General features: G+C 52.9%; 1 protein-coding gene across 1 annotated transcript in view; it reads right to left on the minus strand.

The window, feature by feature from the left end:
* Window positions 1-886: 886 nt before the first annotated feature.
* SELENOI (selenoprotein I) overlaps window positions 887-27,207 on the minus strand; it is a 32,345-nt gene continuing 6,024 nt past the window's right edge. Inside the window, exons 2-10 of the mRNA XM_086624753.1 lie at window positions 12,140-12,208; window positions 11,711-11,819; window positions 9,658-9,732; window positions 8,926-9,188; window positions 7,328-7,436; window positions 5,391-5,439; window positions 4,767-4,947; window positions 3,791-3,973; window positions 887-1,051 (exon numbers count right to left, since the gene is read on the minus strand). Of these exons, the coding sequence (XP_086480879.1) occupies window positions 935-1,051; window positions 3,791-3,973; window positions 4,767-4,947; window positions 5,391-5,439; window positions 7,328-7,436; window positions 8,926-9,188; window positions 9,658-9,732; window positions 11,711-11,819; window positions 12,140-12,208 (1,155 nt within the window). The 3' untranslated portion in view covers window positions 887-934. The remainder of the gene's footprint in view (window positions 1,052-3,790; window positions 3,974-4,766; window positions 4,948-5,390; window positions 5,440-7,327; window positions 7,437-8,925; window positions 9,189-9,657; window positions 9,733-11,710; window positions 11,820-12,139; window positions 12,209-27,207) is intronic.

Raw genomic sequence — 27,207 nt, forward strand, 5'->3', positions numbered from 1 at the left:
CTTCTCTAAGCGGTGGATTTGCTGCCATCGGTGGTCCGGTGGGAAGGGCAACGTGCAGACAGCGCGGCTGCGCTGCTCCAGGAGAGGCAGCTCCAGCAGCACGCGACGACCTCGCAGCACCTGCCTGGAACGGCACGTTCGCACTGGTAGGAAGAGGAGGAGAGTTTGGCCCTGCGGTAGACAGTTTGGTGTAAAGCACTGTCTCCTGACGGTGAGAGCCCAGACTGGCTCCCAGGCGGGGAACACACACAGACAGACAGGAACACAGTCCAGACGTGGTCCCAGGTACTCACAGCTCAAGTGGGGGAGACAGAAGCCGCCTTCCCACTTTTACAGGAAATTAAGCCCCCCCACGTAGAATATTACCAGGAGCTTTGTGTGTTGTTCTATTTTTCCCTCTGAAAAAAAAAAAAAAAGGTGCAAGTATTTGCCCAAACAGGTGAGTGCAGGAAGGCAGGACAGAATGTGGGAGAACTGTCACCATCTGCTCCCTACGTACCAGCCCAGGCCAAGGGCTGTCTGGCAGGTTCAGGGACAGACAGAAACTCCTCCTGACCACCAGGATGTTCCCCTGACCTTGCAGAAATCAGCTGTTACATTGGTTTTGGGGATAAGTCAAGACGCTTTGCTCAGGTAAAGCCATTTGAATCCCCAACCGGCTTTACCTGAGCAAGAGCTGGAGTTTGAGGCTTCACTGGGAACATTCAGCTGGTCTAATATACAGAAATAGCGCCCCGAAAAGGATACCCTCCTCGGCCAGTTTCACCCAAAACCGACAGTTTGCGTTTGCTGAACAGCAGCGGGGGCTGCCCGGTACCCGTCCTGCCCCGGCTGCACCGGATACCGTGCGTACTCCGCCTTGATGTCTGTCCAGAGGATAGGTTTAGATCCGTGGTGATGGTTGAAGTATTTACAGGTAATTTGCAGCAGTTATTTACAGTACTTCTGCAGACCGCAAGCCGATTTTCTCTTCCTCTGCTCCTAGTCAATCCGGCGTGGGCTTCTTCAGCGAGAAGGGCCGTATATTGAAATGCCGGCTCAGCTGGCTCACCTGGGGACAGGGCACACAACAGGACTGGCTCAGCCAGGCTCCGAGGGATGAGGAAGCGCAGACAGAGCACCAGACCTTCCTGCACCACCTTACCTACCCTATACGCTCCCCAGGGGCGCAGATGTGGGCACCACCTCTGCCCTGTGCTGTGGGGCCAGGCGGGCTGCCCTGTCCCTGCCAGCCCGACAGCGGGGCCGGCCGGCGCGTGGCCTCGCGAGGTGCAGCTGTGCTCCCGTCCAACGTCTTCCCAAGCAACAGCCCAGCGTGTCCGGGAGCAGACTCACCTCCATCCTGTCCTCCTCATGGACAGGAGTCGGGAATGGCTGTCGTGAGCCCCAGCACGCAGGATTTCACCCTGCGGTACCGCTCCCACTCTGCCCCTCTCAGTAGAATTGTTAATATTTTGCATAAATTAATCATTTCAGATATCTACGCGGAAAAAGTGGGGTGATCTTATAGCAGTTTTTGGGTGATCTTATAGCAGCCTTCCAGTACCTATAGGGGCTACAAGAAAGCTGGAGAGGGGCTTTGGACAAGGGCGTGTAGTGACTGGACATGGGGCAATGGCTTTAAGCTGAAAGAGGGGAGATTTTGATTGGATCTAAGGAAGAAATTCTTCCCTCTGAGGGTGGTGAGGCACTGGACCAGGTTGCCCAGAGAAACTGTGGCTGCCCCATCCCTGGAAGTGTTCAAGGCCAGGTTGGATGAGGCTTTGAGCAACCTGGTGTAGATGAAGGTGTCCCTGCCCATGGCAAGGGGGTTGGAAGTGGATGATCTTTGAGGTCCCTTCCAACCCAACCCATTCTATAAGTCTATAAAAATTGCTCCCTGAATGCATTTGTAATTCAAACTGAGGGTCAAGTGCTTTGCATTGACCATGAAAACACACACAGGAGGGCTTACAGAGCGGTAGGGAACCCCAACACCAGATTTTGGATCATTGGGTGCCTTTGGAAGAAGCCTTCACCACTTCTTTTGAGGACATAAGAAAACCACAGAGGACAGAGCTGCCCCAGGACACGAGCTTTCAGGCACGGTTCAGAAGGATAAAGTGGATGGTGTGGCACCAGCACTTGCTGACAGTCACTGCAGAACCAAAATGAGCAGCACTGAGCAGCACTGGGGGCTGACCTGGGCACGGCCAGGGCAGAGGGTTTATTCCCAACCGTTACTCTCAAATTCAGAGCAGTTTGGGATTATGCCCCAGAGCTTTAAAAGGCTCTTCAACTCAATAAAGGCTCTTTTATCCTGGAAGAGAAGACCGCACAGATGGGCCCTTGGAAAGCTGAAGGGGGGGGGTCACGGGGGGACAGGAGGGAACACAAGCCCAGGGGAGCAATGCTCCCACTGCAGGGCACGGGCAAGCCTGGGCAGACAGGATTACACGAGCTGCTCAGCCCCCATCTCCAGCTATGATTCCAAGACCAAATTTATTTAAGCTCCTAAGCTATTCAAATCCTTCTTGCATAGAAGCCTGATTACACTAATTGGAAAGACAAGACAACTCGGCTATTACTGCTTTGCTGTAATTACAGCTCAAACTGTGAATCTGGAGGCTGACATGAGCTGCGGTTCCCGGGGCCAGGGCTGCCCAGGGAGGGCACACACAGAGGCAGCAGCCAGCTCCGCAGGGGACACGCAGTCCCTCGCCCCCCTTCCGCAGCATTCCTGGGGCATTTTGAACAGGGCTCGGTTTCCTCTGAATTTGTTTTCTCTCTTAATCAAAACTCAAGGAGTCAGGCAGACCTGGCACAGAGCAAGGGGAGCAAATCGGTCCCAGGACCTCTATGCACAGCCCTTGCAGCAGGGGAGAAGTCAGAGCAGCTGCAGTGTCCCCACATTCCCTAGCAGGAACATTCCCCCTTCATCCCGGCTCCTGCAGTAACTCCAGTGCAGGGCACGGCAGCGAGGTCGCAGATCGCTGGATTGGAGAGGAGCATTGGACAAGGGTGTGTAGTGACAGGACAAGGGGCAATGGCTTTGAACTGCAAGAGGGGAGATTTCGATGAGATCTAAGGAAGAAATGTTTTACATTGAGGATGGTGAGGCATTGGACCAGGTTGCCCAGAGAAGCTGTGGCTGCCCCATTCCTGGGAGTGTTCAAGGCCAGGTTGGATGAGGCTTTGAGCAACCTGGTGTAGTGGAGGGTGTCCCCGCCCATGGCAGGGGGGCTGGAACTGGATGATCTTGAAGGTCCCTTCCAACCCAAACCATTCTGTGATTCTATGACTCTTGATCGAACTCATCAGCCAAAGTAACACCAACTGCAGTTTAACTTTTTATACGAAGACCCAAATTAAGCGCTTCTGCCCAACACGAAGACACAACACCCACTGCTCTGGGTATCTGCTGGAGCCGCCCTTCCCACCACCCATGGGTGCGGGTCACCCACACTGCCTTACATCCAAGCTGGCCTCCAAGCTGCAGCCGCAGCCAGGATGAGTTAAACATGGCAGCAGAGATGGGACTATCCATCTCAAACTCATCTCTGGTACAACAGTCCCCATCACATTGCACAAAGTTTGTTTCGAACCCACGCGACAGCCTGCACAAGCCTCTCGCCCAGAAGTCAGCTCAAGTTCTGCACAGTCACGGACAGCATGAGGAGAGTGTGGTGCTGCCAGTTGTTCTCACTGACATCCCATTTCAAAGCTCCGAACAGCAGCAGCAGCACGCAAGCAAAGCCCGTGGTCAGAGCACAGCAGCCAAGCCCGGAGCCTCCGTGCCCAGTTCACCTACCACGACCACCCCGTAGTGGATGTGTGCCAGGGTGAGCAGAGCAGTCAAGGAGTAGAGGAGAAGTGTCTCGCTGTTGGGCGCGAAGCCGGACACCACCAGGAAGAGCACCGCCGCGATAGGCAGCAGCATCCAGTTGAGTGGCTGGCAGCGCGTGCTGCTCATCTGGCAGACGATCAGTTGGCACTGCAAGGAAGAGAAAGGCGTCAGAGCTTTTCCTCTGTGAGCCCAGGGCTGTCCACAGCGCAGCGAGGATGGTCACACATGTACATGTGCCAATCGTCTGTGCTTACAACTACCATCACGCAGTTTCCCCCCCCCCCCACGAGTTTCTCACTCAGGATCTTTGCATTAGAATTCCGGTGGGACACACAGAGCAAAGCCTCACAGGGCAGGAACGTATAACAGGGAAACAGGCACCAAGGGCATCTTTAAAAGAATAAGGAGTTCCCTTGAGCTGACTGAGCCTTACCAGCGTGGTTTGCATCATCATCAGGAAATCCTGCCAAGGAGCAGCGCAAGCTGCTGGACCCAGGGCATGGACACACGTCTGGGGTGACAAGCACAAGCGCCTTTGTGAAGGTCTCAAGCAAGCAGAGACACAACACACAGCTAAATCGGAACTTGACAAAAGCTTTAGTCCCCCCATTTTAAGCTTATCCCCCCCCAAAGCAACAGGAACTCCTTTCGTATGAGCAGTTTGCCGTTCATGACACAGAGCACGCGTGCGTGTGCAAACACACTCCATTTAACTAATTCTCCAGTTTCTCAACAGCGAGAGCTGCAGCACAAAAATCGGCAGACCCCAAACCCTGTCTACTTTCCTGTTTGTTCTTTCAATCATAGCAAAATAGAAAAGCTGTTAGGTTAGTCTTCGCATCTCCCTTCTCTCCTCACATTTGAGCTGGTCTTTCTCTTCTTGGCTCCCAAGTGTCCTGGCACTGGGGATGAGCTAGAGCGTAAAGCAAAAGCCACTTACAGAAATGTTAGCAAAGGCTGTTCCAACCATGAAATAGAAGAGCCTGGGATGGACCTCCAGGATGTCTGTCGGGGACACGAAGATCCAGGTGGTGCAGAGCAGGAACAGCAACACGGGGGATACCAGTGGCAGCATGATTTCGTACGCAGAGTGGTGCTTCAAGGTGTTATTTTTATAGGCCCTGAAACACAAAGAAATGAAAATAACGTGGAACCACTGCTGAGGAATACCTGGTCCCTGCCAAAATCTCACTGGCCGTTCCGCTACTCCAAACTGCCGATATCGGTCACGACCACGGTCCGACAAAGACGCGCACACCTTCATCGTTAACCCAAACCCCCCAAACCTCCTGAATTACAGAGGCACCTGCTCATCTGGTCTCCGGGTCGTGACCAAACAGGACAAGCCTACAAAAGCTGGGGGCGCTTCTATGAGACCCTCTGAGCAGGCTGCCAGCCCCCTGCTCCGAGTGTCCCCTCTGAACCAGGGCCTTCTGGTATGTCAGGGCCACTTTGCCACCCTGAAGACAGTCATCTGGAAACTACTATGGAAACCAACTGACAAGAGGCTTTGGGGGCTCTTGCAAAGGTGCAGGGATGGAGACTCCAGGACGGAGAAACTTACTTGTAGAAGTTATAGAGGCTCATCGGCAGTGTCACAGTGAGCGCACAAGCTGGAAGAGAAAGAGCCACGTTACTGCCCCGTAACAGAGGGAGACCATCACGCGCACCCCCCGACCAGGCAGGCGGTCGTGCTCTGGTTTAAGCTGCTTGTAACAAAAACAGCTCAGAGGTGCACTGAGAATAGCTCGGCACGTTTAAAAGTAGGTGCTCATAATTCTCGTTCAAGAGGTGTAATTACAAGTTAAGGTCTGCTAGAAATTAAGGACATTTCAATTTTTAAAAGTTGCATTGATGAGCCCAGTATTATGCTTTAAACAGCTACAAAGCTTAATTAAAACACTGCCTTTAATGAGACATGAGGCGAGTTCAAACTCCACAAGTGACATGGCTGTGCACAACAGTTTTCAGTCTTCATAATAAAGCTAACATGCTATTTCTCCCACTGTGAATAAGCATTTTCAGTTCCCACTGTGCAAAAAAGCTCTTGTCATTTAACTTCACAAACGGTACAAAGAGTCTAAACAGCTTTGAAAAACCTCAAATAGGAAACATCATCCACTACACTCACCCCCATGACAGTCTATCACAACTCCTTCCATGTTTATCTAGCAGTAGGTGTTTTATTTTATACATGTAAATATTCCTGCTTCTAATAATAACCCAACTCCTATCCAAGTGCACAAGTCCAGCCGTCATAGGCATTGTGCTCTGTTTTTCGTACTGCAAAAGTGCATTTATCATTCATATGTTAAGTTCTACGGTTGCAAAAGAAAAGCTCAGAATATCCACCTGATTAAGAAAAGTACAAGCACGAGATTTAACACAACAATTGAAGACATATTGACTTGAAATTAAGTAGTTGCTGTTAACACCTAAAGGAAGCAGACTAAGAAAAATTAAACTGAGCAAGAACTTCTGAATAAGCCAAGTTTCATTAAGTAAAGAGAGCTCTCCCCACCTAAGCTGCACCTGCATTACTCGCCGGTTCACTGTGGTTTGTTCTGACTGATCACTGGAGCAAAAGGCTGGGCTCTTATTTAATTTATTTATTTTTTTTTTTTAATTTTCAGAGGAGTGGATGGAGGGCAGGATCTCCAAACAGCAGAGTACTTTTCCCCACCTCTGTGGCTGTAACCTCTCTCCTGCAGCAGCCCTGGGCTCCCATGCAGCGCAGGGGCTTCAGGTCTTGCCCTGGCCGTGCTGCGGGGCGAGATGGAGCCCCAGGCAGCCACCCCAGCTTGCTCTGAAAACAGCCTGAGTGCCAGGGAGTCCCCGCTGAGCTGCATTTTATCCACCAAAAACCCCATGGCTCTCGCTGAACACAGACTCTGCTTCCCTGGGCAACGCGGTGCCCGCAGCCCCAGTACTCGGGCTACGCAGCTATTGGGAGGAGACGTGTTTTCACATGCTCACAGGTCTCAGACCTGAGGGACTCTCCTGTTTAGCATCCAGGGGCTGGTGCTCAGCTCCAGCTGCCTCCCAGCACCCTGGCACAGCCGGCCCCAAGCAGCAGCTGCATCCCTCAGCCACTCTCGTCTGCCCACCGCACCACTCCAGGTCTGGAACTATTTTACATCTGTCCGCACAAACCCTCAGCCCCAGGCGGGCAGCACCAGGGCTGACCCCCCAAGCAGCAGCGTGCTAAACCCTCAGGATTGGCATAAAAATACGTCTGAGGCATGAGCACAGCGCTCCACTTCCTCGCCCTTTCGGCCAACACAGACCCAAGGCAGACTGGAGTTAACTTGCAGAAGACAGCAATACTTTGAAATCCTGGGAAAGGGCCGGCTGCAAGAACACCCTCTATTAGTCACTTCAATAACAGCCCACAGGAGCTTTCATTACAGCAAACAGAACAGCATTATCATGTAATTAAGACATTGGGTTTCGTTAAAAAGGTGGAGTTTAAAAGACAGGCTTCAACATGGAGTTTCTTACCAATAATCATTGCAGTGAATAGGTCTCTATATAAGAAATTAAACAGGAAAGGTGCATACCAGGCCTCAACTCCCACAATGGCTGTCACTATGTAGACAATGGAAATGGTCTGAAAGAAAGCAGAGGACAAGCAGGCGTCAGCGACCGGGCAGGCAAGTCTGGCACAGCAACCAGCCCGGCAGCGCAACGCTGCCAGGCAGCTCCAGAAGTACGCTCTAAGCTAAGTTCTCCCCACCGGCAGGAAGGAGAAAAATTTTAAAAAGCCACAAACATCTCGTGTTATGAGACCAGGTTTAGTAAGTGCAGCAGCTGAGCTGCTGAGGATACAGCCAGGAGCTGCTCCGGGCAGCTGGAGCACAGGCGCCCTCCTGCAGCATGCACTCACAAGATGCTCGAAGCACCAGAGGGAGGTTTTCTACTACAAGTTGCAGTGAGCCCGGAGGGTTTGTGCAGGGTCTCTTTCTTATCCGTCTGCTGAAGCGATTACAGGGAAAAAGCTCACAAGGGATATTTCAGTTTGGGTGAAGCCTGCTGCAGGCAGCTGAGCTTCCCACCCCCGGCCTGTCTGCAACAGGCAGAGATCTGAGAGCATTAGGGTTAAGAATGCTTTTGGGGAAAGGGGTCAAGTACAGCCAGAGGGGACCACCTATGGTCTCCGTTTACCAGCAGAGATGATCACTGTCATTAATGCAGCTGTGTTAATTGCACTCTCCTTCCAACTTGTTGTGTTTCCTACCCAGCATCTGATAAAAGCCAGAAGATAAGGAGCACCGCGTGCTGCGTGGTGTAGTGGGACAGCACCCTGGCTCGGAGGACAGCTGAAGAGGTGAACTCTATCACCCAGAGCTTGCTCCTGGTTCTGACAGCCCTTCAGAAAGAGGTTCCTGAAGAGAAGTCCTTGGCGAAAGACGGACATGCCAACACACCAAAGGGTCCACTACCATCAGCCTCAACATCCACTGCCTGGTTACCACGGTACAAAGGGGCATACAAAGAGGCACCTCCCCAGGAATCTTTGCTCCAGGCACAGAGATTAACATGCCAATTAATTACTCTGCTAGATTTTGGCACACATCCTGCTAGTGCCAAAAGGCACCCCAGACTCCTAGACTTGAATTTACCCAAGCTGGTATAACGCAGGAAACTACCTAGAGCAATAATTTAGGTGGTCAAAACATGTATCTTAGGACAGCAGAGACCAGGTAAAGGAAACACAAGGCAACATCCACTCTTCAAGGCTCGTTTTTTTGTGGAGAGTCCGTCTACAAAAGCTACTCGGAACAAAATAAAATCCACAGTGCACAAACCTCCTTGGATTTAATGGTTTTGAGCCATTTTGTGCCACATGACCCCGGCTCATTAAAGCAATTATGGAGAAAAGTCATGCAACCAGCCTTGGAAAGTTCTCCTCCTCCACGCCGCCTGGAGACAGGCTGAAGACACCCACCTCCAGAGAACATTGCAGCGAGCAGTTTGCAAGGCTCTGGACACACAGCAGAGCTGCGTGCAGCCCTCGCACACCTCAGCAGGCGCTACTGCACCCCAGAAGTTTATTGAGCTCCTGCTGAAGCCGAGCAGTGGCTGCGGCGTGGACTTACCACCTGGCTGATGTCATATCCCCAGGGCAGGAAGAGGATCCCCGTGTTATATTTCTCCCAGTGGGAGAGGATGAATGAAAACAAGACCACCCATAAGAGGAGGTAGAGAACGAAGACACTGACGCCCGTGGAGCCCCGTCCAAAGGTGGAGTAGACCGTAACAACAAAGTACACGCATGCCCAACTGTCCAGGCCGTGATCAAAGAGCTCTCCCAGGGGCGTGCTGGAGTTGGTCCGGCGAGCCTGCTTCCCATCAACACCGTCTGGGAAGAGAAGAAGGAGAAACAGGGAGTTTTGCCGGACACCCCCACACAAAGCAATGGGCTGGCATGCAGCCGACAAAGTGCACACAGGCAGCAAACAGCATCTTTCAGTACCTCCATCCTCAAACGAGGAGCGTGCTTCCCGCCCCCTTGGTCTACTTGAGACTGGAAAATCCAATAAAGCCCAATAAGATTACATTTATTTACAGCAGACTGAAGACAGAACTTCACAACTTGTCTCAAAGTCAGTTCCAGCACCCTCCTTTCACATCAGCTGCTCTGGGACAACTTCTTTCTTCCATGTTGCAAAGCAGCTCCCAGAAGCTGCTCCAGCAGCCTGAGCAGCCGTTGGATTGGTGCACAGCAGAAGCCCAGAATCAAAAATTTCTCGACGGGCTCAGAGATAAGACGACATGAAGCCGCAGCACAGACGACAAACACAAACCCCTACAATCAACTAAAGTCTTACCTAACGTATAGGCGATGAAGTTGAGGAGACCCACAATGACCCACACTCCATTTGGAACATGCTGGTGGTCAGGAGCTGCAGAGACCAGAAAGACTCAAGTCAGGACAGCTCACTATGCGCTTTCAACAGGTTTGTTTTGGCACAAGAGGTACAGCAACAAGGACTGGCAGCTCACCTAGTCAAAGCACCTACAAAACTCAAACAGTGAAACTGAGATCTTAGCTCTCCAGGATGTGATGGCAGAGCTGTTCCACACCAGCACATGACACCAGGTCACCAAGGACTTTGCTTTCCAGGACATAATTGTCCTCTGTCCCCAGTTCCCAAAGTCACAGATCTAAGAACTGGTGATGGCAGCCAGCGACCGTAGACCAAATGCAGGACATGGAAGCGTGTGCAGATCAGACTCTCCTCAATCACTTGCTCACAGAGCATCAAGTAGAGCCTCTTTGAGATGTGGAGACGCTAGGCCTCTGCAGAAACCCGTCAGGGTTCCTTGCCCAGTCTGCAGTCTGCATCTTGCCAACTGAAACAGAGCTCGTCCTTAATAACACCTCCACCTCCTCCAATGCTGTTTTGGCAGACAGCCAGCTTATCTGCCTGCAACTCGGGGAGCCCAAAGGTGCATTTGAAAAAAGGAGGGAGAGGCACACCTTGGCAGCAGCCTCGCAGGAGGGCACACAAAGGTCTCCTATGGGGAAAAACGATTCCATGAAACATCACCTCCTGTTTCCTTAGACCAGCGTGATGGTACCTTTTCAGCAGCAAATGGAGGGCGCCTACAGAACCATCCAACGAGGAGGGACGGCACAAGCTTCTGGAGGCCTCATCAGCAAAACGAAAAGTTCTCTTTCCAAGCAGGACATGCATAACAGGTATGTAAAAAGGTACCAAAGCATGAGCTTCACCATCCTTTTGGTAGAGGCCAAGTTTCTGGATGTCTAATGTCCTGGGGATTCTCACACTGAGCGCCTTCTCTGAGACACTGTCAGGTCTTCTTCTCAGGTTGCCCAGAGAAGTTGTGCTGCCCCATCCCTGGAAGTGTTCAAGGCCAGATTGGATGGAGCTTTGAGCAACCTGGTGTAGTGGACGGTGTCCCTGCCCATGGCAGGGGGTTTGGAACTGAATGGTCTTTGAGGTCGCTTCCAACTCAATCCATTTCGTGGTTCTGTTTTCACGGCTCATGGATCAAAACACAGTCCAAGCCTTAGCTAACAGCCACTGATGTCACCTGAGCTTTTGAAAGCCTGGCAAATCGAGAACAGTACTTGTCTATCTACCAATAAAGGCAATTCTAAGAAACCATTATTCTTCCCCACTAAACTGTGTTTTGATGATGGGCCCAGTTTTAGAAGAACTAGACAAACTCTGAGCAATCTAGACCAAACTTGGCAGGGGCAAAGGGAGAGAGAAATACGGAGAGGAAGCTATTGATAAGCGACTGAGAGCTATCACGCTGTATTAATCTTTTCCCCAGGACACTCCCATGATGAAGGGGACACAACTGAACCTTTGGACTCACGAACAGATGAACATGGGCACTGTTAAAAGGTGTAAAGTTGTGCCTACCCTCGCCTTATGCAGAACGGTGAGACTGAGAGATGAGGATTTTTGCGTTTGTTAGTCTGCACGTGGTGCTGGCATGTTTTGGCAGGAGGGCAATTAGCTGGGATGCAAAGAACGAGGCTCTACCTGCTGCCTTCAGGGAAGCAGTTCCCCACGTTACCCTGTTAGATTTTAAAATAAGGGCACTGGGTTCTTGTCTGCTCTCAGCAGAGCCAATTCCTACCCAAGATTTCCGCTGCTCGCCCGCACGCTGCCAGCCAGGCACACATCCCCCCAGCAGACGGCGGCACGGTGTCATATTCGGACAAGCCCTTGTTACGAAGCCCAGCAAGTTCAGCCCCTCAATCCTGTCCCTCCTCTGGCACAGCCACCTGGGAATGCCCAAACTGAGAGGTCCTTATCAACAAGCACCAGAAGACATGGCAGAGGAGGTGACAGATTTCACCGCTCCGATGCTTCGCATCCAAACAGGAACATGCAGCCTTACCAGAAGCATAAAAGTCAGGGTCGAAGTATGCCATGAGGAAGAAGTTGAAGACAAGCAGCAGGAAGCCAGAAAACGTTATCAAATTTGGGGCCAGCCAGGTAGGGAAGATCTATGGGAAAGCAGTAAAAGAACACAGGAACTCATTAAAACATGTAATAAGGACCACATGCTGCTCTCCAGCCATGGCAGAGACCTGGTTACAATCATCCACGCGTCAGACGACACTGCTTAGTTGCATCTGGCATGTCATGGGGCAGCAGGAAGCTTCAAGGCTGCGATGCAGTGAGCTCGGGGCAGGCTGGAAGGCAGCACCCGTCGTAATTAGTTGCACCACAAACGAAGCAGGGCTTTACAGGTGACAGTTTTACAGAGAAGACCTTGTGTTGACCGGAGTTTTGCTGTCCCACTCAGAGCGGGACAAGGTCTCACCTTCACTATGGTGTTCCAGAAGGGATGCATGACGTAGAGAGACAGGGGGTTGCTGTCCACAGCGCTGTACTGTGAATGAGAAGGCAAAACAAAAAAAACAACAGTTAGGGCTCAAACAACACCTGTGAAAAGCCAGAGAACCCGAATCAGAGAGTCCAGAGAAGTTGTGGCTGCCCCATCCCTGGAAGTGTTCAAGGCCAGGTTGGATGAGGCTTTGAGCAACCTGGTGTAGTGAAAGGTGTCCTTGCCCATGGCAGGGGGGTTGGAACTAGATGATCTTGAAGGTCCCTCTCAACTCAAACCATTCTGTGATTCTATATTGAGCTTTCCATGAGGACACTTGCTACCCGAGTCGTGGCATTGCAAGAACACTCAGGTCAGGAATGGAGTTTCACCAAGGACGGTGCTAAACAACCCAATGAGCACCCACCAGCTCCAGCAACACTGGCCACGGACCCGCAGAGGCAGCTCTCGGGTGCACATCCTGTGCCTGCACCCAGTGCCTCCCCTCCGCAGGGAGCAGCCCCCTCAGAAGAGCGGGCGGCACGTCCACTGCAACGGTGGTTGAAAGAGGGGAAGAGACTCAAGGACACACAACCTCCTCTGCGGCTGATGCTCCCGCCAGAGCCCCGCACCCCAAAGGCCGCACCGCAGCCCTGGTGGCACTCTTCACCAGCCAGAGAAGCGACGGTCCATGGCCCCAAGCACTCGCACCATGAGATCGACCTGCCAAGGACACCTTGGCGTCCTCTTGCTTGAGCCACCCTGTAGAGTCCTGCCTCACAAGACAAGCAGGAGCAGGGACCTTCTCGGCTCAGCACCCAAAGGCACCATGCAGAAGGGGCAGGGGGAGCCTTCCTCACCAACCAGGAGAGCTGGGGCCACTCCCGCAGCCCTGCTGGTCTCCAGGCTCCTTTGCCACCTCACCCTGGCACCCCTTTTGCCAAAGGCTGCAGGAGGACAGCAATGAGCCCCCTTGGGGGGAGTCTCCAACACAGAAGACTCTTCTCTGACAGACAGGGGACTAACAGGGAGCTTCAAGGGACACATTTCTGAGCTGACAGCTCTGAGTGACCCAGACACCATCAGTGACTGACTCCAGAGGTCCTGCACAAGAGCTGGTGTGCTCCAGTCAGGGACTAAGCCCATTGAGATGGCAGCTATCAGTCTAACCCATCTCCAGTCACTTGGAAAAGACCTCCTTCTTCCAGAAAGACAGCAGATATTTACAAGCAAGGTCTTCATCTCCCTCCCTTGTCCTGCACGATCTGTAGATACTTCAAAACACCATGTGCACCACCATGTCATGACGCATCCATAAGTATCTCCGAATCCCGCACATCTCACCACAGTTTCAGGCATGGAGGGTCATTGGGCATGAAAGAGAAGCACAGAGGCACCAGCTTCCCGGCACAGCCACGCAGGTGACCTGGGATGGTCCATGGGCACCACAGGACGTGGGGAGGTGGGCACAGAGATCGGGGCCAGAAAGGGAGCAAAGCGATGGTTGCAGAACAGGTGACAGATTTCACTGGAGGCAGGACCCATGTTGTTTCTCCTTGTTCAGGTAGGGCAGAGCAGTTTGAAGCAGTTGCCTGCTGACCTGGTGAAGGATCAGCACCTTGCTCCCTGCCTGCGCCCAGCTCAGCAAGCTGCAGTTCATGTCTCCAATGTGGAAGGATTGGTGGGTGAACACCAGGAGGCCCATGGGGTCTCAACGGGTTCATCAGAAGGGCCCCTCTCATGAAGGAGCTGAGATTTCTGCAGAGGCAGCTGCTGCCCTTGGGAAACGGGGAGGAAGAGCTCTTCCCCCTCACCTCACTGCTTTTACATCAATGGGAAGCGGGGAAGAAATAAAAAAAAAAAATCAAGCACCTGGACAAGTCATGAAACAGTTTCCAGTTCAAAAGTTAAAGTCTGACATCATTTGGCTCAAGAGCACCATGAGCTGGTGTCTGCTCTCCAGCTCACAGCCTCCTGCCAGCAAAGATTACCCCACCTGAAGTCCTCTTCCCCAGGTAACACTTCAATAAGAATCCCAAGAAAAATTTCATAAGCTATGAAACTCCTCCACTCACATGCTGGGTGCCGAGTGGGGCAGCTCCCAGTGCCCACCCACCCTGGGTCCCCATGGTTGGGACACCACCACCATGGCTCCCCAGCATCGCCATCCGCTGCCATCCCACGTGAGTAATCCCAAATTTACGAGCAGTGTCATGGAAAGCAATCAAAGCTTCCACCTCTCCTCCACCACCATGGACATAATAGGCACAAATACAGACTGGGTGGTGAATGGATCGAGAGCAGCCCTGAGGAGAAGGACTTGGGAGTACTGGTGGACGAGAAGCTCAATATGAGCCGGCAATGTGCTCTTGCGGCCCAGAAGGCCAACCGCATCCTGGGCTGCATCAAGAGGAGCGTGGCCAGCAGGTCGAGAGGTGATTCTTCCCCTCTACTCTGCCCTCGTGAGACCTCACCTGGAGTATTGCGTCCAGTTCTGGAGCCTCCAACATAAGAAGGTCATGGACCAGTTGGAGAGGGTCCAGAGGAGGGCCACGAAGATGATAAGAGGGCTGGAGCACCTTTCCTATGAGGACAGGCTGAAAGAGTTGGGGCTGTTCAGCCTGGAGAAGAGGAGGCTCCGGGGTGACCTTATAGCGGTCTTCCAGTACCTCAAGGGGGCCTACAAGAAAGATGGGGAGAGGCTGTTCAGGAGGGCCTGTTGTGATAGGACAAGGGGTAATGGTTTTAAAATAGAGGGAGGTAGATTCAGATTGGATATTAGGAAAAAATTTTTTACCATGAGAGTTGTAGAACACTGGAACAGGTTGCCCAGAGAGGTGGTGGATGCTCCATCCCTGGAGACGTTCAAGGCCAGGTTGGACGAGGCCCTGAGCAACCTGATCTAGTTGGAGATATCCCTGTTTGTTGCAGGGGGGTTGGACTAGATGACCTTTGAAGGTCCCTTCCAGCCCTAACCATTCTATGATTCTATGATTCTAATCTATGCACTCCCCGAGATAAGGGGAGTTTGGCTGGTAGAAGAAAACCCATCAGCAAAGAGAAGCTCCAGGTCCCCACCCATCCCACGGCCTTGAACTAGCCACCATCTCTGCACCCACGGCTTGTTCCTCCCTCCGCTCTTCTCTCCTCATCTGGAAACCCCACCTTCCCTGGAAGCAAAAGGCATAGTCTGTTCCAAACGCTGGGAAGAAAGTGGTGGGCAAGGACAAAGCAACACCCCAGAAGACAAATGCCAGCATGAGGAAGGGGCACCAGGTCTCGCTGGGCTCTAAGCACAGAGGCTAAGAGCTTACAGCATTTGTTCCTAACTGGGTGAATCCCATCCCTGGGAAGCGTTTCTTAGAACCATGGAATTGTTTAGGTTGGAAAAGATCTTTAAGATCTTCAAGGCCAACCGTTGATCAACTGCCAAGTCCACCACTAAGCCATGTCCCTGAGTGTCACATCTATATGTCTTTTTGATACCTCCAAGGATGGTGACTCCACCACTTCCCTGGGCAGCCTGTTCCAAGGCTTGACAACCCCTTTGGTGAAGAAATTTTACCTAATATCCAATCTAAACCTCCCCTGGTGCTACTTGAGGCCATTTCCTCTTGTCCTATCGCTTGTTGCTTAGAAGGAGAGATCGACTCCCACCTCACTACAACCTCCTTTCAGGTAGTTGGAGAGAACAATAAGGCCTCCCCTGAGCCTCCTTCTCTCCAGGCTAAACAACCTCAGTTCCCTCAGCCGCTCCTCATCACACTTGTGCTCCAGACCCTTCACCAGCTCCTTTGTCCTTCTCTGGACACCCTCCAGCACTTGAGTGTCCTTCTTGTAGAGAGTGGCCCAAAACTGAACACAGTATTCAAGGTGTCGCCTTACCAGTGCCGAGTACAGGGGCATGATCCCTGCCCTGGTCCTGCTGGCCATGCTATTTCTGATACAAGCCAGGTTCCCATTGGCCTTCTTGGCCACCTGGGCACACTGCTGGGTCATGTTCACCTGGCTGTTGACCAACACCCCTGGGTCATTCTCCGCCAGGCAGCTTTCCAGCCACTCTGCCCCAAGCCTGTAGCGTCATATCGGGTTGCGGTGACCCCAGTGCAGGATCTGGCACTTGGCTCTGTTGAACCTCATGCAATTGGCCTTGGCCCACCGATCCAGCCTGTCCAGATCCCTCTGCAGAGCCTTCCTACCCTCGAGCAGATCAACACTCCCACCCAACTTGATGTCATCTACAAACTTACTGAGGGCACACCTGATCCCCTCGTCCGGATCACTGATGAAGGTATTACTTCTGTACCCCGCCCAAGCTCTTCCCTGCCCTCTCCGTGACGGATCGGTCTGTCTTGCTGGGGGTTAGCCCCAGCTCTTACATCCCCACGTCAGCAAGCCTGTAGGAGCTGAAGGGCAAGTGGCAACAAAACCTCAAACTCCACGCCACAAGGAGGCGAGGTTTAAGCCGCGAGGAATTTCCATCCCAGCTTAATGCAATTTCGGAGGACAGAATTCCAAATGCTTTAACAAGATAATAGGATTTGAACCACTGGTTAGGGGAGGAGGAGAGCTGGAGACGGATTAAATCTCGTTATCCCCAAAACAGCCTGGAAGGAGAAAACAGACGCAACATTTCAAGCAAGGCAAGAGAAGCACTCTGGAGTTTCTAAGCTCATGTCTGTAAAGTTCCTCAGGGAAGCTTCCCCAGGCCCATGTCCTGAGCAGCTTTCCCCTCTCCTCCTCCGTTTGGGGGCTGGGGATCACAGTCAATAAGCAGCTTTTCCCCACAGTCACACATGTTCCCATCTTGCTTGCAAAACTCAAAGACCTGGAATGACCCATTTCTCAGGGCAGCTGCCTTGCAGAGGTTTGATGACACAACCACCCCAGCTTCAACTAGTCTCCTGGATGGACATTTCTTTGCCTGGACATTTCTTTGCCTGCTGAGCAAGGGAGATAGGTGCTCTGACAGCTCAGAGGACACCAACAGACCAAAGGGACTGAGCTGGGGCTGGCTCTGGTGCCAGGCTGCCTGTCACCCTAAAGGATAGTGCTCCTGGGCAGCCAGGACAACGCTGCCTGCCCAGGACAGCCACCTGCCAGAATACCAACAACCTGTCAGGCATCTTCAGCTACAAAATTCAGAAACATCTGCCAGACCCAGCCTCCCCACAACTGTTTTTCATCATCGAGTCCAGAGGAGGCCATGAAGATGATGCGAGAGCTGGAACACCTCTGCTATAGAGACGGGCTAAGAGAGTTGGGGTTGTTCAGCCTGGAGAAGAGAAGGCTCCGGGGAGACCTTCCAGCAGCCTTCCAGTACCTAAAGGGGCTACAAGAAAGCTGGAGAGGGGCTTTGGACAAGGGTGTGTAGTGATAGGACAAGGGGCGATGGCTTTAAACTGAAAGAGGGGAGATTCTGATGAGATCTAAGGAGGAAATTCTTCCCCCTGGGAGTGGTGAGGCACTGGCCCAGGTTGCCCAGAGAAGTTGTAGCTGCCCCATCCCTGGAAGTGCTCAAGGCCAGGCTGGATGAGGCTTTGAGCAACCTGGTATAGTGGAAGGGTCCCTGTCCATGGCAGAGGGGTTGGAACTAGATGATCTTTGAGGACCCTTCTAATCCAAACCATTTTATGATTCTATGATCTGGTTTCCTTCCTACAGACATTACACCTTTTCACCTTTCAGCACCAGCAAGAAGGGGTTCCCGACCCACATGGCACGCAAGTTCTCTGCTCTGCAGGGGACAGCAATCCAGCAGTGCTGCTGAGGACACTGGCAGTGGGCAAAAGAAGAGGGACAAGGACAGGAAACATGGGCACGGTCACCACCTCCTCTGGGTGTGGGGCCTCTGCGTGCTCTGAGCTAGAAGCAAAGCAAGCTGCAGAGATGGTTCACTCACAGCTCACTCCTCTGGCTGCTCACCCTCCAGCCCACACCATGGGAAGAGAGAGCAGCGCACGGCACGCTGGTGATGAAGGCAGCAGCTTGTCCTTGGAGGAAGCTCTGAGCCAGGCTCCTGATCCCTGCATCAGACCTCCAGGACCAACGTTTCTGCAGACTGACATTGCCTCTCTGGAAATGCAGGCTCGGGATATCGGTCTCAATCTGCCCATTCTTGCACAGCTGCACCTCGGAGCAAAGCTCAGCAAAGGGTCCCACAGCCCCCCGAGCGCACCACGCTGAGGCGTGGGGCTCGCACTCCCCAAAGCTCATCTCCCGCTCAGCTGCTGCGGTTGCCATGATGAAACACTCTCAAGGCTATAAACACTGTGGTGGTTTAGCTCATCACACGCCGAACCAGCTCTGTAATTCACCTACCTCATCCTCACTGCAAATTAGCACCACCTTTTCCAGTTTGGATCTCCATGCCTTGGTCTAGTGACTCACACACAGAATCACAGAATGGTTTGGGATAGAAGGGACCTTCAAGACCACCCAGTTCCAACCCCCCTGCCATGGGAAGGGACACCATCCACTACACCACGTTGCCCAAAGCTCCATCCAGTCTGGCCTTGAACACTTCCAGGGATGAGGCAGCCACAGCTTCTCTGGGCAACCTGTGCCAGTGCCTCACCACCCTCAGAGGGAAGAATTCTTCCTTAGATCTCATTGAAATCTCCCCTCTTTCAGTTCAAAGCCATTGCCCCTTGTCCTGTCACTACACACCCTTGTTCAAAGCCCCTCTCCAGCTTTCTTGTAGCTCCTTTAGGTGCTGGAAGGCTACTGGAAGGTCTTCCCAAGCCTTCTCTTCTCCAGGCTGAACAACCCCAACTCTTTCAGCCTGTCTCCAGAGCAGAGGTGCTCCAGCCCTCAGATCATCTTTGTGGCCTCCTCTGGACCTGCTCCAACAGCTCCATGTCCTTCTTGTGTTGGTGACCCCAGAGCTAAACGCAGCACTGCAGGGGGGGGTCTCACGAGAGAAGAACAGAGAGGCAGAGTCCACTCCCTCAACCTGCTGCCCATGCTGCTTTGGATGCAGCCCAGGATACGGTTGACTTTCTGGGCTGCCAGCGCACATTCCCAGCTCATGTTGAGCTTCTCATCAACCAGCACCCCCAAGTCCTTCTCCTTAGGGCTGCTCTCAATCCATTCTCGGCCCAGCCTGTACTTGCGCTTGGGATTGCCCCAACTCACGTGCAGGACCTTGTACTCAGCCTTGTTGAACTTCATGAGGTTCTCACAGGCCCACCTCTCAAGCCTGTCAAGGTCCGTCTGAATGGCATCCCTTCCCTCCAGCATGTCCACCACACTACACAGCTTGGTGTCATCAGCAAACTTGCTGAGGGTGCACTCAATCCCACTCTCCATGTTGCCAACAAAGATGTGGACAGTGGCATGCGATGACCATCCTTCTCCAAGTCATTCTTCTATCACAGCCGGTGACCACCACCAGCTCGGACTCTGATTTCTCCCTCCTTTTCAGGGAGAGAAGGTCAAATGAAAAGTTTGAGTGTACAGAAGGAATTCCATACACCCCAGAGCCTCCTGCTCAAAACAAACAGGCATTTGTAACGGGTCCTGCTCTAAAAATCACACCATGCGTGCGGACAGCGCTTGTCCTTACGATCGCAGGAAGGGGCCAAACCAGCCCAGGCAGATCCCTCAGGATTTGGTTTTAAACTTCCTAAGAACAGAGCAGAGCCAACTCGGCAACAACGAGCCCGTCACTCACACCTGGCAGCAGCAGCTCCCCCATGCCCTGTCAGTGCCAAGACCACCACAGGACCACTCAGCACCCCCTGCTCACTCCATCCATCCAGCCACCCCCCCAGCTGCCACAGGGCACCCCAAGAGCCAGTGGATGGTCCCGGCTGCCGTGGTGCCATTGCCGGCACAGCAGTGAGCTGATTGCATCGTGAGGGTATTTAAAGACACAAATGGCTCATACAGCTTAAAAACAACATTAATCATCCAACCAAGACATTTCTGGAAGATCCAATTATGTGTCCAAGAAGGGAAAAAATACAGATTTATAGCCCAGATTCTACTAATAGCCTTCCTGTCCAGAAAAACAACGCTGCTTTTAAGTAATCTGGTTACCAGAAGCCAGCGGCAGACCAAACGTTGCACAGGGGCCCTGGGCGCACCGCTGTCAGACACCCGAAGGGATCCAGGGTGGGCTGGTGGAGGAGAGCAAGGAAAGACGGATTTGTACACGCCATTTTGCTCACAAGCACTCTGGCCAGGTCCACGACAGCCTGCGCTGCTGGCCAACAGCCCACAGCATAGAATCACAGAATGGTTTGGGTGGGAAGGGACCTTCAACATCACCTAGTGCAGGGACACCTTCCACTACACCAGATTGCTCAAACCTCCATCCAACCTGGCCTTGAACACTTCCAGGGATGGGGCAGCTACAACTTCTCTGGGCAACCTGTGCCAGTGCCTCACCACCCTCAGAGGGAAGAATTTCTTCCTCAGATGTCATTGAAATCTCCCCTCTTTCAGTTTAAAGCCATTGCCCTTGTCCTGTCACTACACGCCCTTGTCCAAAGCCCCTCTCCAGCTTTCTTGTAGCCCCTTTAGGTACTGGAAGGCTACTCAAAGGTCTCCCCGGAGCCTTCTCTTCTCCAGGCTGAACAACCCCAACTCTCTCAGCCTGTCTCCAGAGCAGAGGTGCTCCAGCCTTTGCATCATCTTCATAGCCTCCTCTGGACCTGCTCCAACAGCTCCATGTCCTTCTTGTGTTGGTGACCCCAGAGCTGAACGCAGCACTGCAGGGGGGTCTCACGAGAGAAGAACAGAGGGGCAGAATCCCCTCCCTCGACCTGCTGCTCACGCTGCTTTGGATGCAGCCCAGGATACGGTTGGCTTTCTGGGCTGCCAGCGCACATTGCTGGCTCATGGTGAGCTTCTCATCAACCAGCACCCCCAAGTCCTTCTCCTTAGGGCTGCTCCCAATCCCTTCATCCCTCAGCCTGTATTGATACCAGGGATTTCCCCAACCCACATGCAGAACCTTGCACTTGGCCATGTTGAACTTCACAAGGTTCTCACAGGCCCACCTCTCCAGCTTGTCAAGGTCCCATATCACTTCTTGTGCTGGCAGCAGGAGCAGAGCAGCAGGAGCCCCAGCAGAGCAGCTCCAACAAGTCCATAAGGCTGTTTCCTATAAATCTCCTTAAGTGCGAAGAGGCATGAGGCTAAGAACCATCTCCCATTGGGCTCAAGATACACCAGGAAGCACCGAAGTCAAAAATCCCCGGCAAATGTAACCGAGCAGAGCCATGCCAGGGCAAACAAGCCACGCTCCCACCATGCCCACACTCCGCTGACCCACGAGAAGTCACTTCGTGCTTTAACGGTACTTATTAACTTGAGTCCTGTTTATCATTTCTAAGGTCGTTTCTCAGCTGGTGAAAGAACGGAGCGCGTTGGCAGTGGTAAACCCACAACCACCACGCCAGCCAATGGGTGTGACCCCACCACGAGAAGCAGCAGCTCAGAGGGCAGCAAAGAAAACAAGCGACGTCCCGGTCACCCGCCCCATGGTGGACAGCAAGTGCCCAAGCTGCCGGCAGCACGGGCTTCGACGCCAGCACCACTTCCCCCCTCCCACCTGCTTGTCACTATGCTGGTTTTAGCATTTAAATAGCAATTTAGCATTTAATTTAGCAATTAAAGATGCCTTAAAACACAGCACACAGGAGACCCAGCAAGGTCAGAGCCCCTCTCCTCCAAGAAGAATTACTGCATGGAGCAGAAGCCTCTTTCCTGCTCCCTAAGCCCCACAGGGTGTGCAAATTAATTGAGAAAAACAGATTTCTGCCCTGCCGACACTCACGTTCACAGCCTCAGTTCCTGCCAGTCCCAGCTGGGAGATTATCCCCCACCTTCCACAAACACGGATGTGAGATCACTCCTCCAGCACGGGGGAGCAGCTCGCTCCTCCCTGCAGCTCAGGGAGCAGGCAAGGCGCTTAGCACTCCAGGCAGGGTGGCTGGGGAGCAGGCACCAATGGTCCCGCTCCGGTGGGAGGAATCGGCTGCAGGAAAGCCAAGGTCCCACAGTGCGACGGAGCAGGTAGCCAGCCCCATCACCCTGCTGCTGAGTTCCAACCCCATCCCATCACCGTGCTGGGGTGGGGGGAATCATTTCCCCATGGATACGTAACATGGAGCAACAGGATGTTGATGGCAGGCTTTAGCAAAGAGCCTGCCAAATTCCACTGCATCCAGGAGCTCTCTCTGTTTGGGAGCATTAAACATTCATGAATACGGGTCATCGACACTTCTGCTACAGTTCGAGGTGATCAGCTGCAGTAGGGACACACAGATGGTGAGCACAGGAGTGGGAAAGATGAACCTTCAGGGGCCTGAGACAGGGATGCAGTAAGAGGAGGATGAGCCAGCGGCGAGCCTCTGGAGTCAGAACTGAGAGATCAGAGCAGCGATCCTGGGGAGGAAGAAAAGGCAGAAGCAAAAACGCACAAACAGGAAACTTGTTACAATAACACTGCAACAGCTGAAAGAACTTCCAACTGCTGCCAGAGCTGTTTCAGACTTCGAACAAGAGGGCTGAAGTACCCGAGAGGGGGATCAGACTAGTTTTCCAAGCCTGCTCCTGCTGCCCAAGGAGAACAGAAGGGATCACAGTAAGCGTGGCAGTGCAACCCAGGCAAGGGGCCAGGGGAGGAGGCAGCAGCCGCTTGTCATCCCAATCCCAGGCACACTTCCATGTCCACCCTGCACTCTCCCAAGGGCATTCAGTCCCAGTAGACTATCCCAAAAACCCGTTTCCTGCTGCATTAGTGAGGTGAACTGGTCCCTCCAGGCTGGGCTGGCCCTCACGGAGGCCGTGAGCCACCAAGGAGGTGCAGATGCTTGCACGATCACAGCCCCGGTCTCCTCTCCAGAGGACAACGAGGCCAGGCAGAACTGGGACAAATGCAGGAAAGAGTTGGGTTTGATGCTGACCCACTGATAAGCCAGTGCACGAAAAGAGAATTCGTTACAATCCCTAGAAAAAGAAATCAAGTTGAACTTTTAAGTATAACTATCAAAGGAAAACACGAGCCCACGCGCATCAGGAGATGATTATGGATGAAGCAAGGCACCGCAGGGAAGGAGGGGGAAGACTACCTCCGAGTTTCCACAGGGCCTACGTGAAAGGCGCCAACAAAACGTTTTTTTCCAAAGCATGTAGCCCTCTATAGCACACAACACTCCACCTCTATGTATCTATATCTGGAGGAAAATCACAATTAACAGAAAAAGGCTGCGTTACTTGGTAAGCCCTGACATCCTGCTTGGGGCGAGACCTGAAGCGCAGCCAGTCAGGTCAATTATACAGGCACTAATAACGCAGCCGTTTTCCGAGCCAGCTATGGGAAGCGATACTTTAATTTCCACAATGCACTCCAGTTCCCTTCCAAACAGTCCCAACAACCAAATACTTGTCGCCAATTAGCGGAGAGTGACTTTTCCGACGGACTTTATCGTCGCCAGGATTCAACACGCACCGACAAACCCTGCAGTAGACTTTCAGTGCAATTAAAGAGACCCCAGAGGACTGACGAGCCGTCCGCGCTCTTTGTAAGCGACTGCTTTGCACCTCTTGCGACACCGGGTGAGCGTTCGAGGCAGAGCTGCAACCTGGCTCTCCTCCGCACACCACCTCTGCCTCTCCGAGAGGGTTAGGGCAGCTCCTCCAGCACGTGGGAAGGGGTCAAACAGCCAAACACACCAGCACGTTTTGCACCGTCACCCACCTCAACCGCTGTGGTTGTCCGTCTTGGGACTGGCTCTGGGCTGACAGCGGTAACGGGGCTGGGGGAGCCCAGCAGCACTGGTGCACTCAGCCACCTGCCTGCTCCCTAGAGACGGTGTGGGAGATGTATACAACCATTAATCACAGCAGACTTCAAGCAGGACAGCAAAGAAGACGCTGTGTGCAAAGCTCTATCAAATATCAAAGCAAAGACGCAGAGTAAACATGAGATTTTTTTCCTTTTTTTTTTTAAACGGAACCTGCAGAGCAAAAGGCTGCTGCGCTTTCCGACTCCTCCACTGCACTCACACCCATGAGAAAGGCACCTGGTTTTAGCAGATGTCCCCACCCACCAGCGGAGGACAGCGATCTTCTCTTTCCGGTGAGACAAAGGATGCAGAGGGGTGCGGGCAGCAGCCAGCTGGGCAGAGCAACAGTTGTGTCCTTCAGCTGCACAGCAAGAGAAGAGCTGGGAGGGCTCCTGCTGCGGGACGGGACGAGGACTCCACTACTTGCATCCCCCACGCACCCAAGTTCACACCTTTCAGGGCAGGGACGGCAGCAAAAAACCCACACAAACAGCAGTGCGCAGCCGAAGGCAGCTCCCTTCCCCAGGAGGAAGTGGGCAGAGAGGTGGTTTGCAGCAGAACAAGCCTCACCCCGTGAGCATCAACCAAAGCACCAAGAGCAGAGCAGCCCTGGCCCGACAGCTGTGCCATGTATCTGCTGCTGGGCAGCCAACACACCCTGGGCGAGTCATCTTCTCACGAAAAACCCACAGAGGTTTGAGGTTCCTCGTAGGAAACCCTGGAGGACCCACTGTGGACTGAAGCAGCAGTAGGCCCCTGACCACAAAGGGCTTCATCACTGCCACTGTGCAGCTAAAAAGGAGAGTCTGGGAATGCCCCACCAAAACATGGTTCAGTATCTTGATAACCCGTAGAGCAAAGGCCACCACTCAGAAACCAGCAGCCAACAGCACCCTGAGCTGTCAGCAGCAATTCCAGGGTTGGTGAGGATGAAGAGATGTAAACACACACACAGACCAGGTCCTGGAGTGGAACTAGCTCATCACTCACCAGTGTTACAACACACATCAGAAGCATCTCTAGAAAGCAAGACAAATTCCTTACCCTCATCTCACTGCTCAGCACAGAGCACAAGCTCGGCCCAGGCTCATGAGCCAGGTCATTCCCAGTTAACCTATAAGCCATGCCACCGTCTCCTCCAGCCACGGCAGTTTCCAGAACACAAGAGGGGCACGGGACACACTCAGCTGGGCACAGGTTCAAAACCCTGAATTTATCTGCAGAATGGGAGAAGAAAGAAGAACAACCCCTCTAACTTTTACAGCTGCTCATGTTGGAAATCCCACAGTCTCCGAGGACTTCTGGACCTCCTTACAGCGTCCTCCGTGACACGGCACATTCACACAGCACCTCGGGGAGCTGCGCGTCATTAAAGGCAGGCGCAGACACACACAGGCTCAGGGTAATTAGAAGAGCCCTTGGGGAAGGAGCTAAGTGATTCAAGAACAGGGTTCAAAGGCTTCCCCTCCTTCACACCCTTCCTGCTAAGGCTGCTGCAGGAGAAGCTGTTTGTCTGGAGGTGAGGAAGACCAGCCTCAAGCCTCACATCCGCATCGCTGGCAGCAAAAAGCTTTCCTTTCTCCTGCTCCCACTACCAGCTTTGTTGTTCCACTGGTCTGAACTGCCACCAGCACACATCAGCGTCTCTGCTCGGCAGATATCTCTTCAGGGCTTGTATTTCCAGAGCAGCCCATAATAATCTGCCAGGGATGACTTCCAGCCATCTGCTTCACGCAGCGCAGCATCTGCAGCCCTGCTCTCCACGGCACTTGAAGTCTGAAGGCAAGAGGATTTCTCGGGGCTGGTTGAGGGGAACAGCACCCTCTTCTTCAGGGTAGAGAGGATACCACATGAGACCGGCTTAAGAAACTGTTCAATCAACAGCCAAAGCGTGAGAGGCTGGTGGATCTGCAGCACCTGGCAGGTCTGCTGCTGGTGACAGCCCAGGAGCTCAAGGGTCCCCACCTGGAAAGGGGGATGCAGAAAAGGGAGAAGAGCATCCAGAAGGAAAGTACTTTCCGAAACAAAAAGAAACTCTTTCAGCTAGATGTCCAGCCCTTTGGTGCATTCAGTGCACCAGGTCTCCAGAGCTAAGGTCTCATCCGGCACTGCAGGACAACTGTGCTTGACACGCTGCAAACCCAGCCTGCTGTACTGACCCTGACCAGGAGACCGCTGGGCATCCAGGGCTCAGTGACCCACACCGCCGTCAGCCTCAGTGTGCCCAGGCTGTGCCGCATTGCACAGATCCCTCAGCAACAGGATAAACTCAGCCAGCTTGTGGCAGCAGAGGAGACAGCAGCAGCTCCCACTCAGCATCAGCGACTGGGCCACCTGCATGTCCTTGCCTTTATCTAGAAGCGCAGCAAGAAGCTCTCATGAACATCTTGACACTGGAAATGCGGAATAGAGTTGTTTTCCTGTAAGAAAATCCTACAATAGCTCAAACAGTCAAAATGAGGAAAGTATCTTCTATGTAGGGGGTCTGCCCAGCACACTGCACTTGGATCGGACGCCCATTTGATGCTACACCACTTGAGGTTCCCACCATCTAAAGAGAGCTGTTGGAGCGGGTCCAGAGGAGGCCACAAAGATGATCTGAGGGCTGGAGCACCTCTGCTATGGAGACAGGCTGAGAGAGTTGGGGCTGTTCAGCCTGGAGAAGAGAAGGCTTCAGGGAGACCTTCTAGCAGCCTTCCAGTACCTAAAGGGGCTACAAGAAAGCTGGAGAGGGGCTTTGGACAAGAATATATAGTGACAGGACACGGGCAACGGCTTTCAACTGAAAGAGGGGAGATTTTGATGAGATCTAAGGAAGAAATTCTTTCCTCTGAGGGTGGTGAGGCACTGGACCAGGTTGCTCAGAAGTTGTGGCTGCCCCATCCCTGGAAGTGTTCAAAGCCAGACTGGATGAGGCTTTGAGCAACATGGTGTAGTGGAAGGTGTCCATGCCCATGGCAGCGGAGTTGAAACTAGACGATCTTCAAGGCCCCTTCCAACCCAAACCGTTCTATGATTCTCTGATTATCTATACTATTCTCTCCTTATAGTGTCAGCTCTAATAATAGCATTTGAAATGGAACCTTACAGAGTCTGAGCACCTTTCTTCTTCACAACAAAATCTCTCCTATGCATGAACCCACCACAGGGCTGGCATGCTCTCAACCACACAGCTCTGCTGAGTACAAGATGCCTTCTCCACCCTCAGGAACACGCAGTTGGAGAAGAGCTCTCCTTTCCCAAGGCGAGAGATGTCACCTCTCG

The sequence above is a fragment of the Tauraco erythrolophus genome, chromosome 2, assembly GCF_009769465.1.
Source record: "Tauraco erythrolophus isolate bTauEry1 chromosome 2, bTauEry1.pri, whole genome shotgun sequence".
In the NCBI taxonomy this organism is placed as follows: Eukaryota; Metazoa; Chordata; class Aves; order Musophagiformes; family Musophagidae; genus Tauraco; species Tauraco erythrolophus.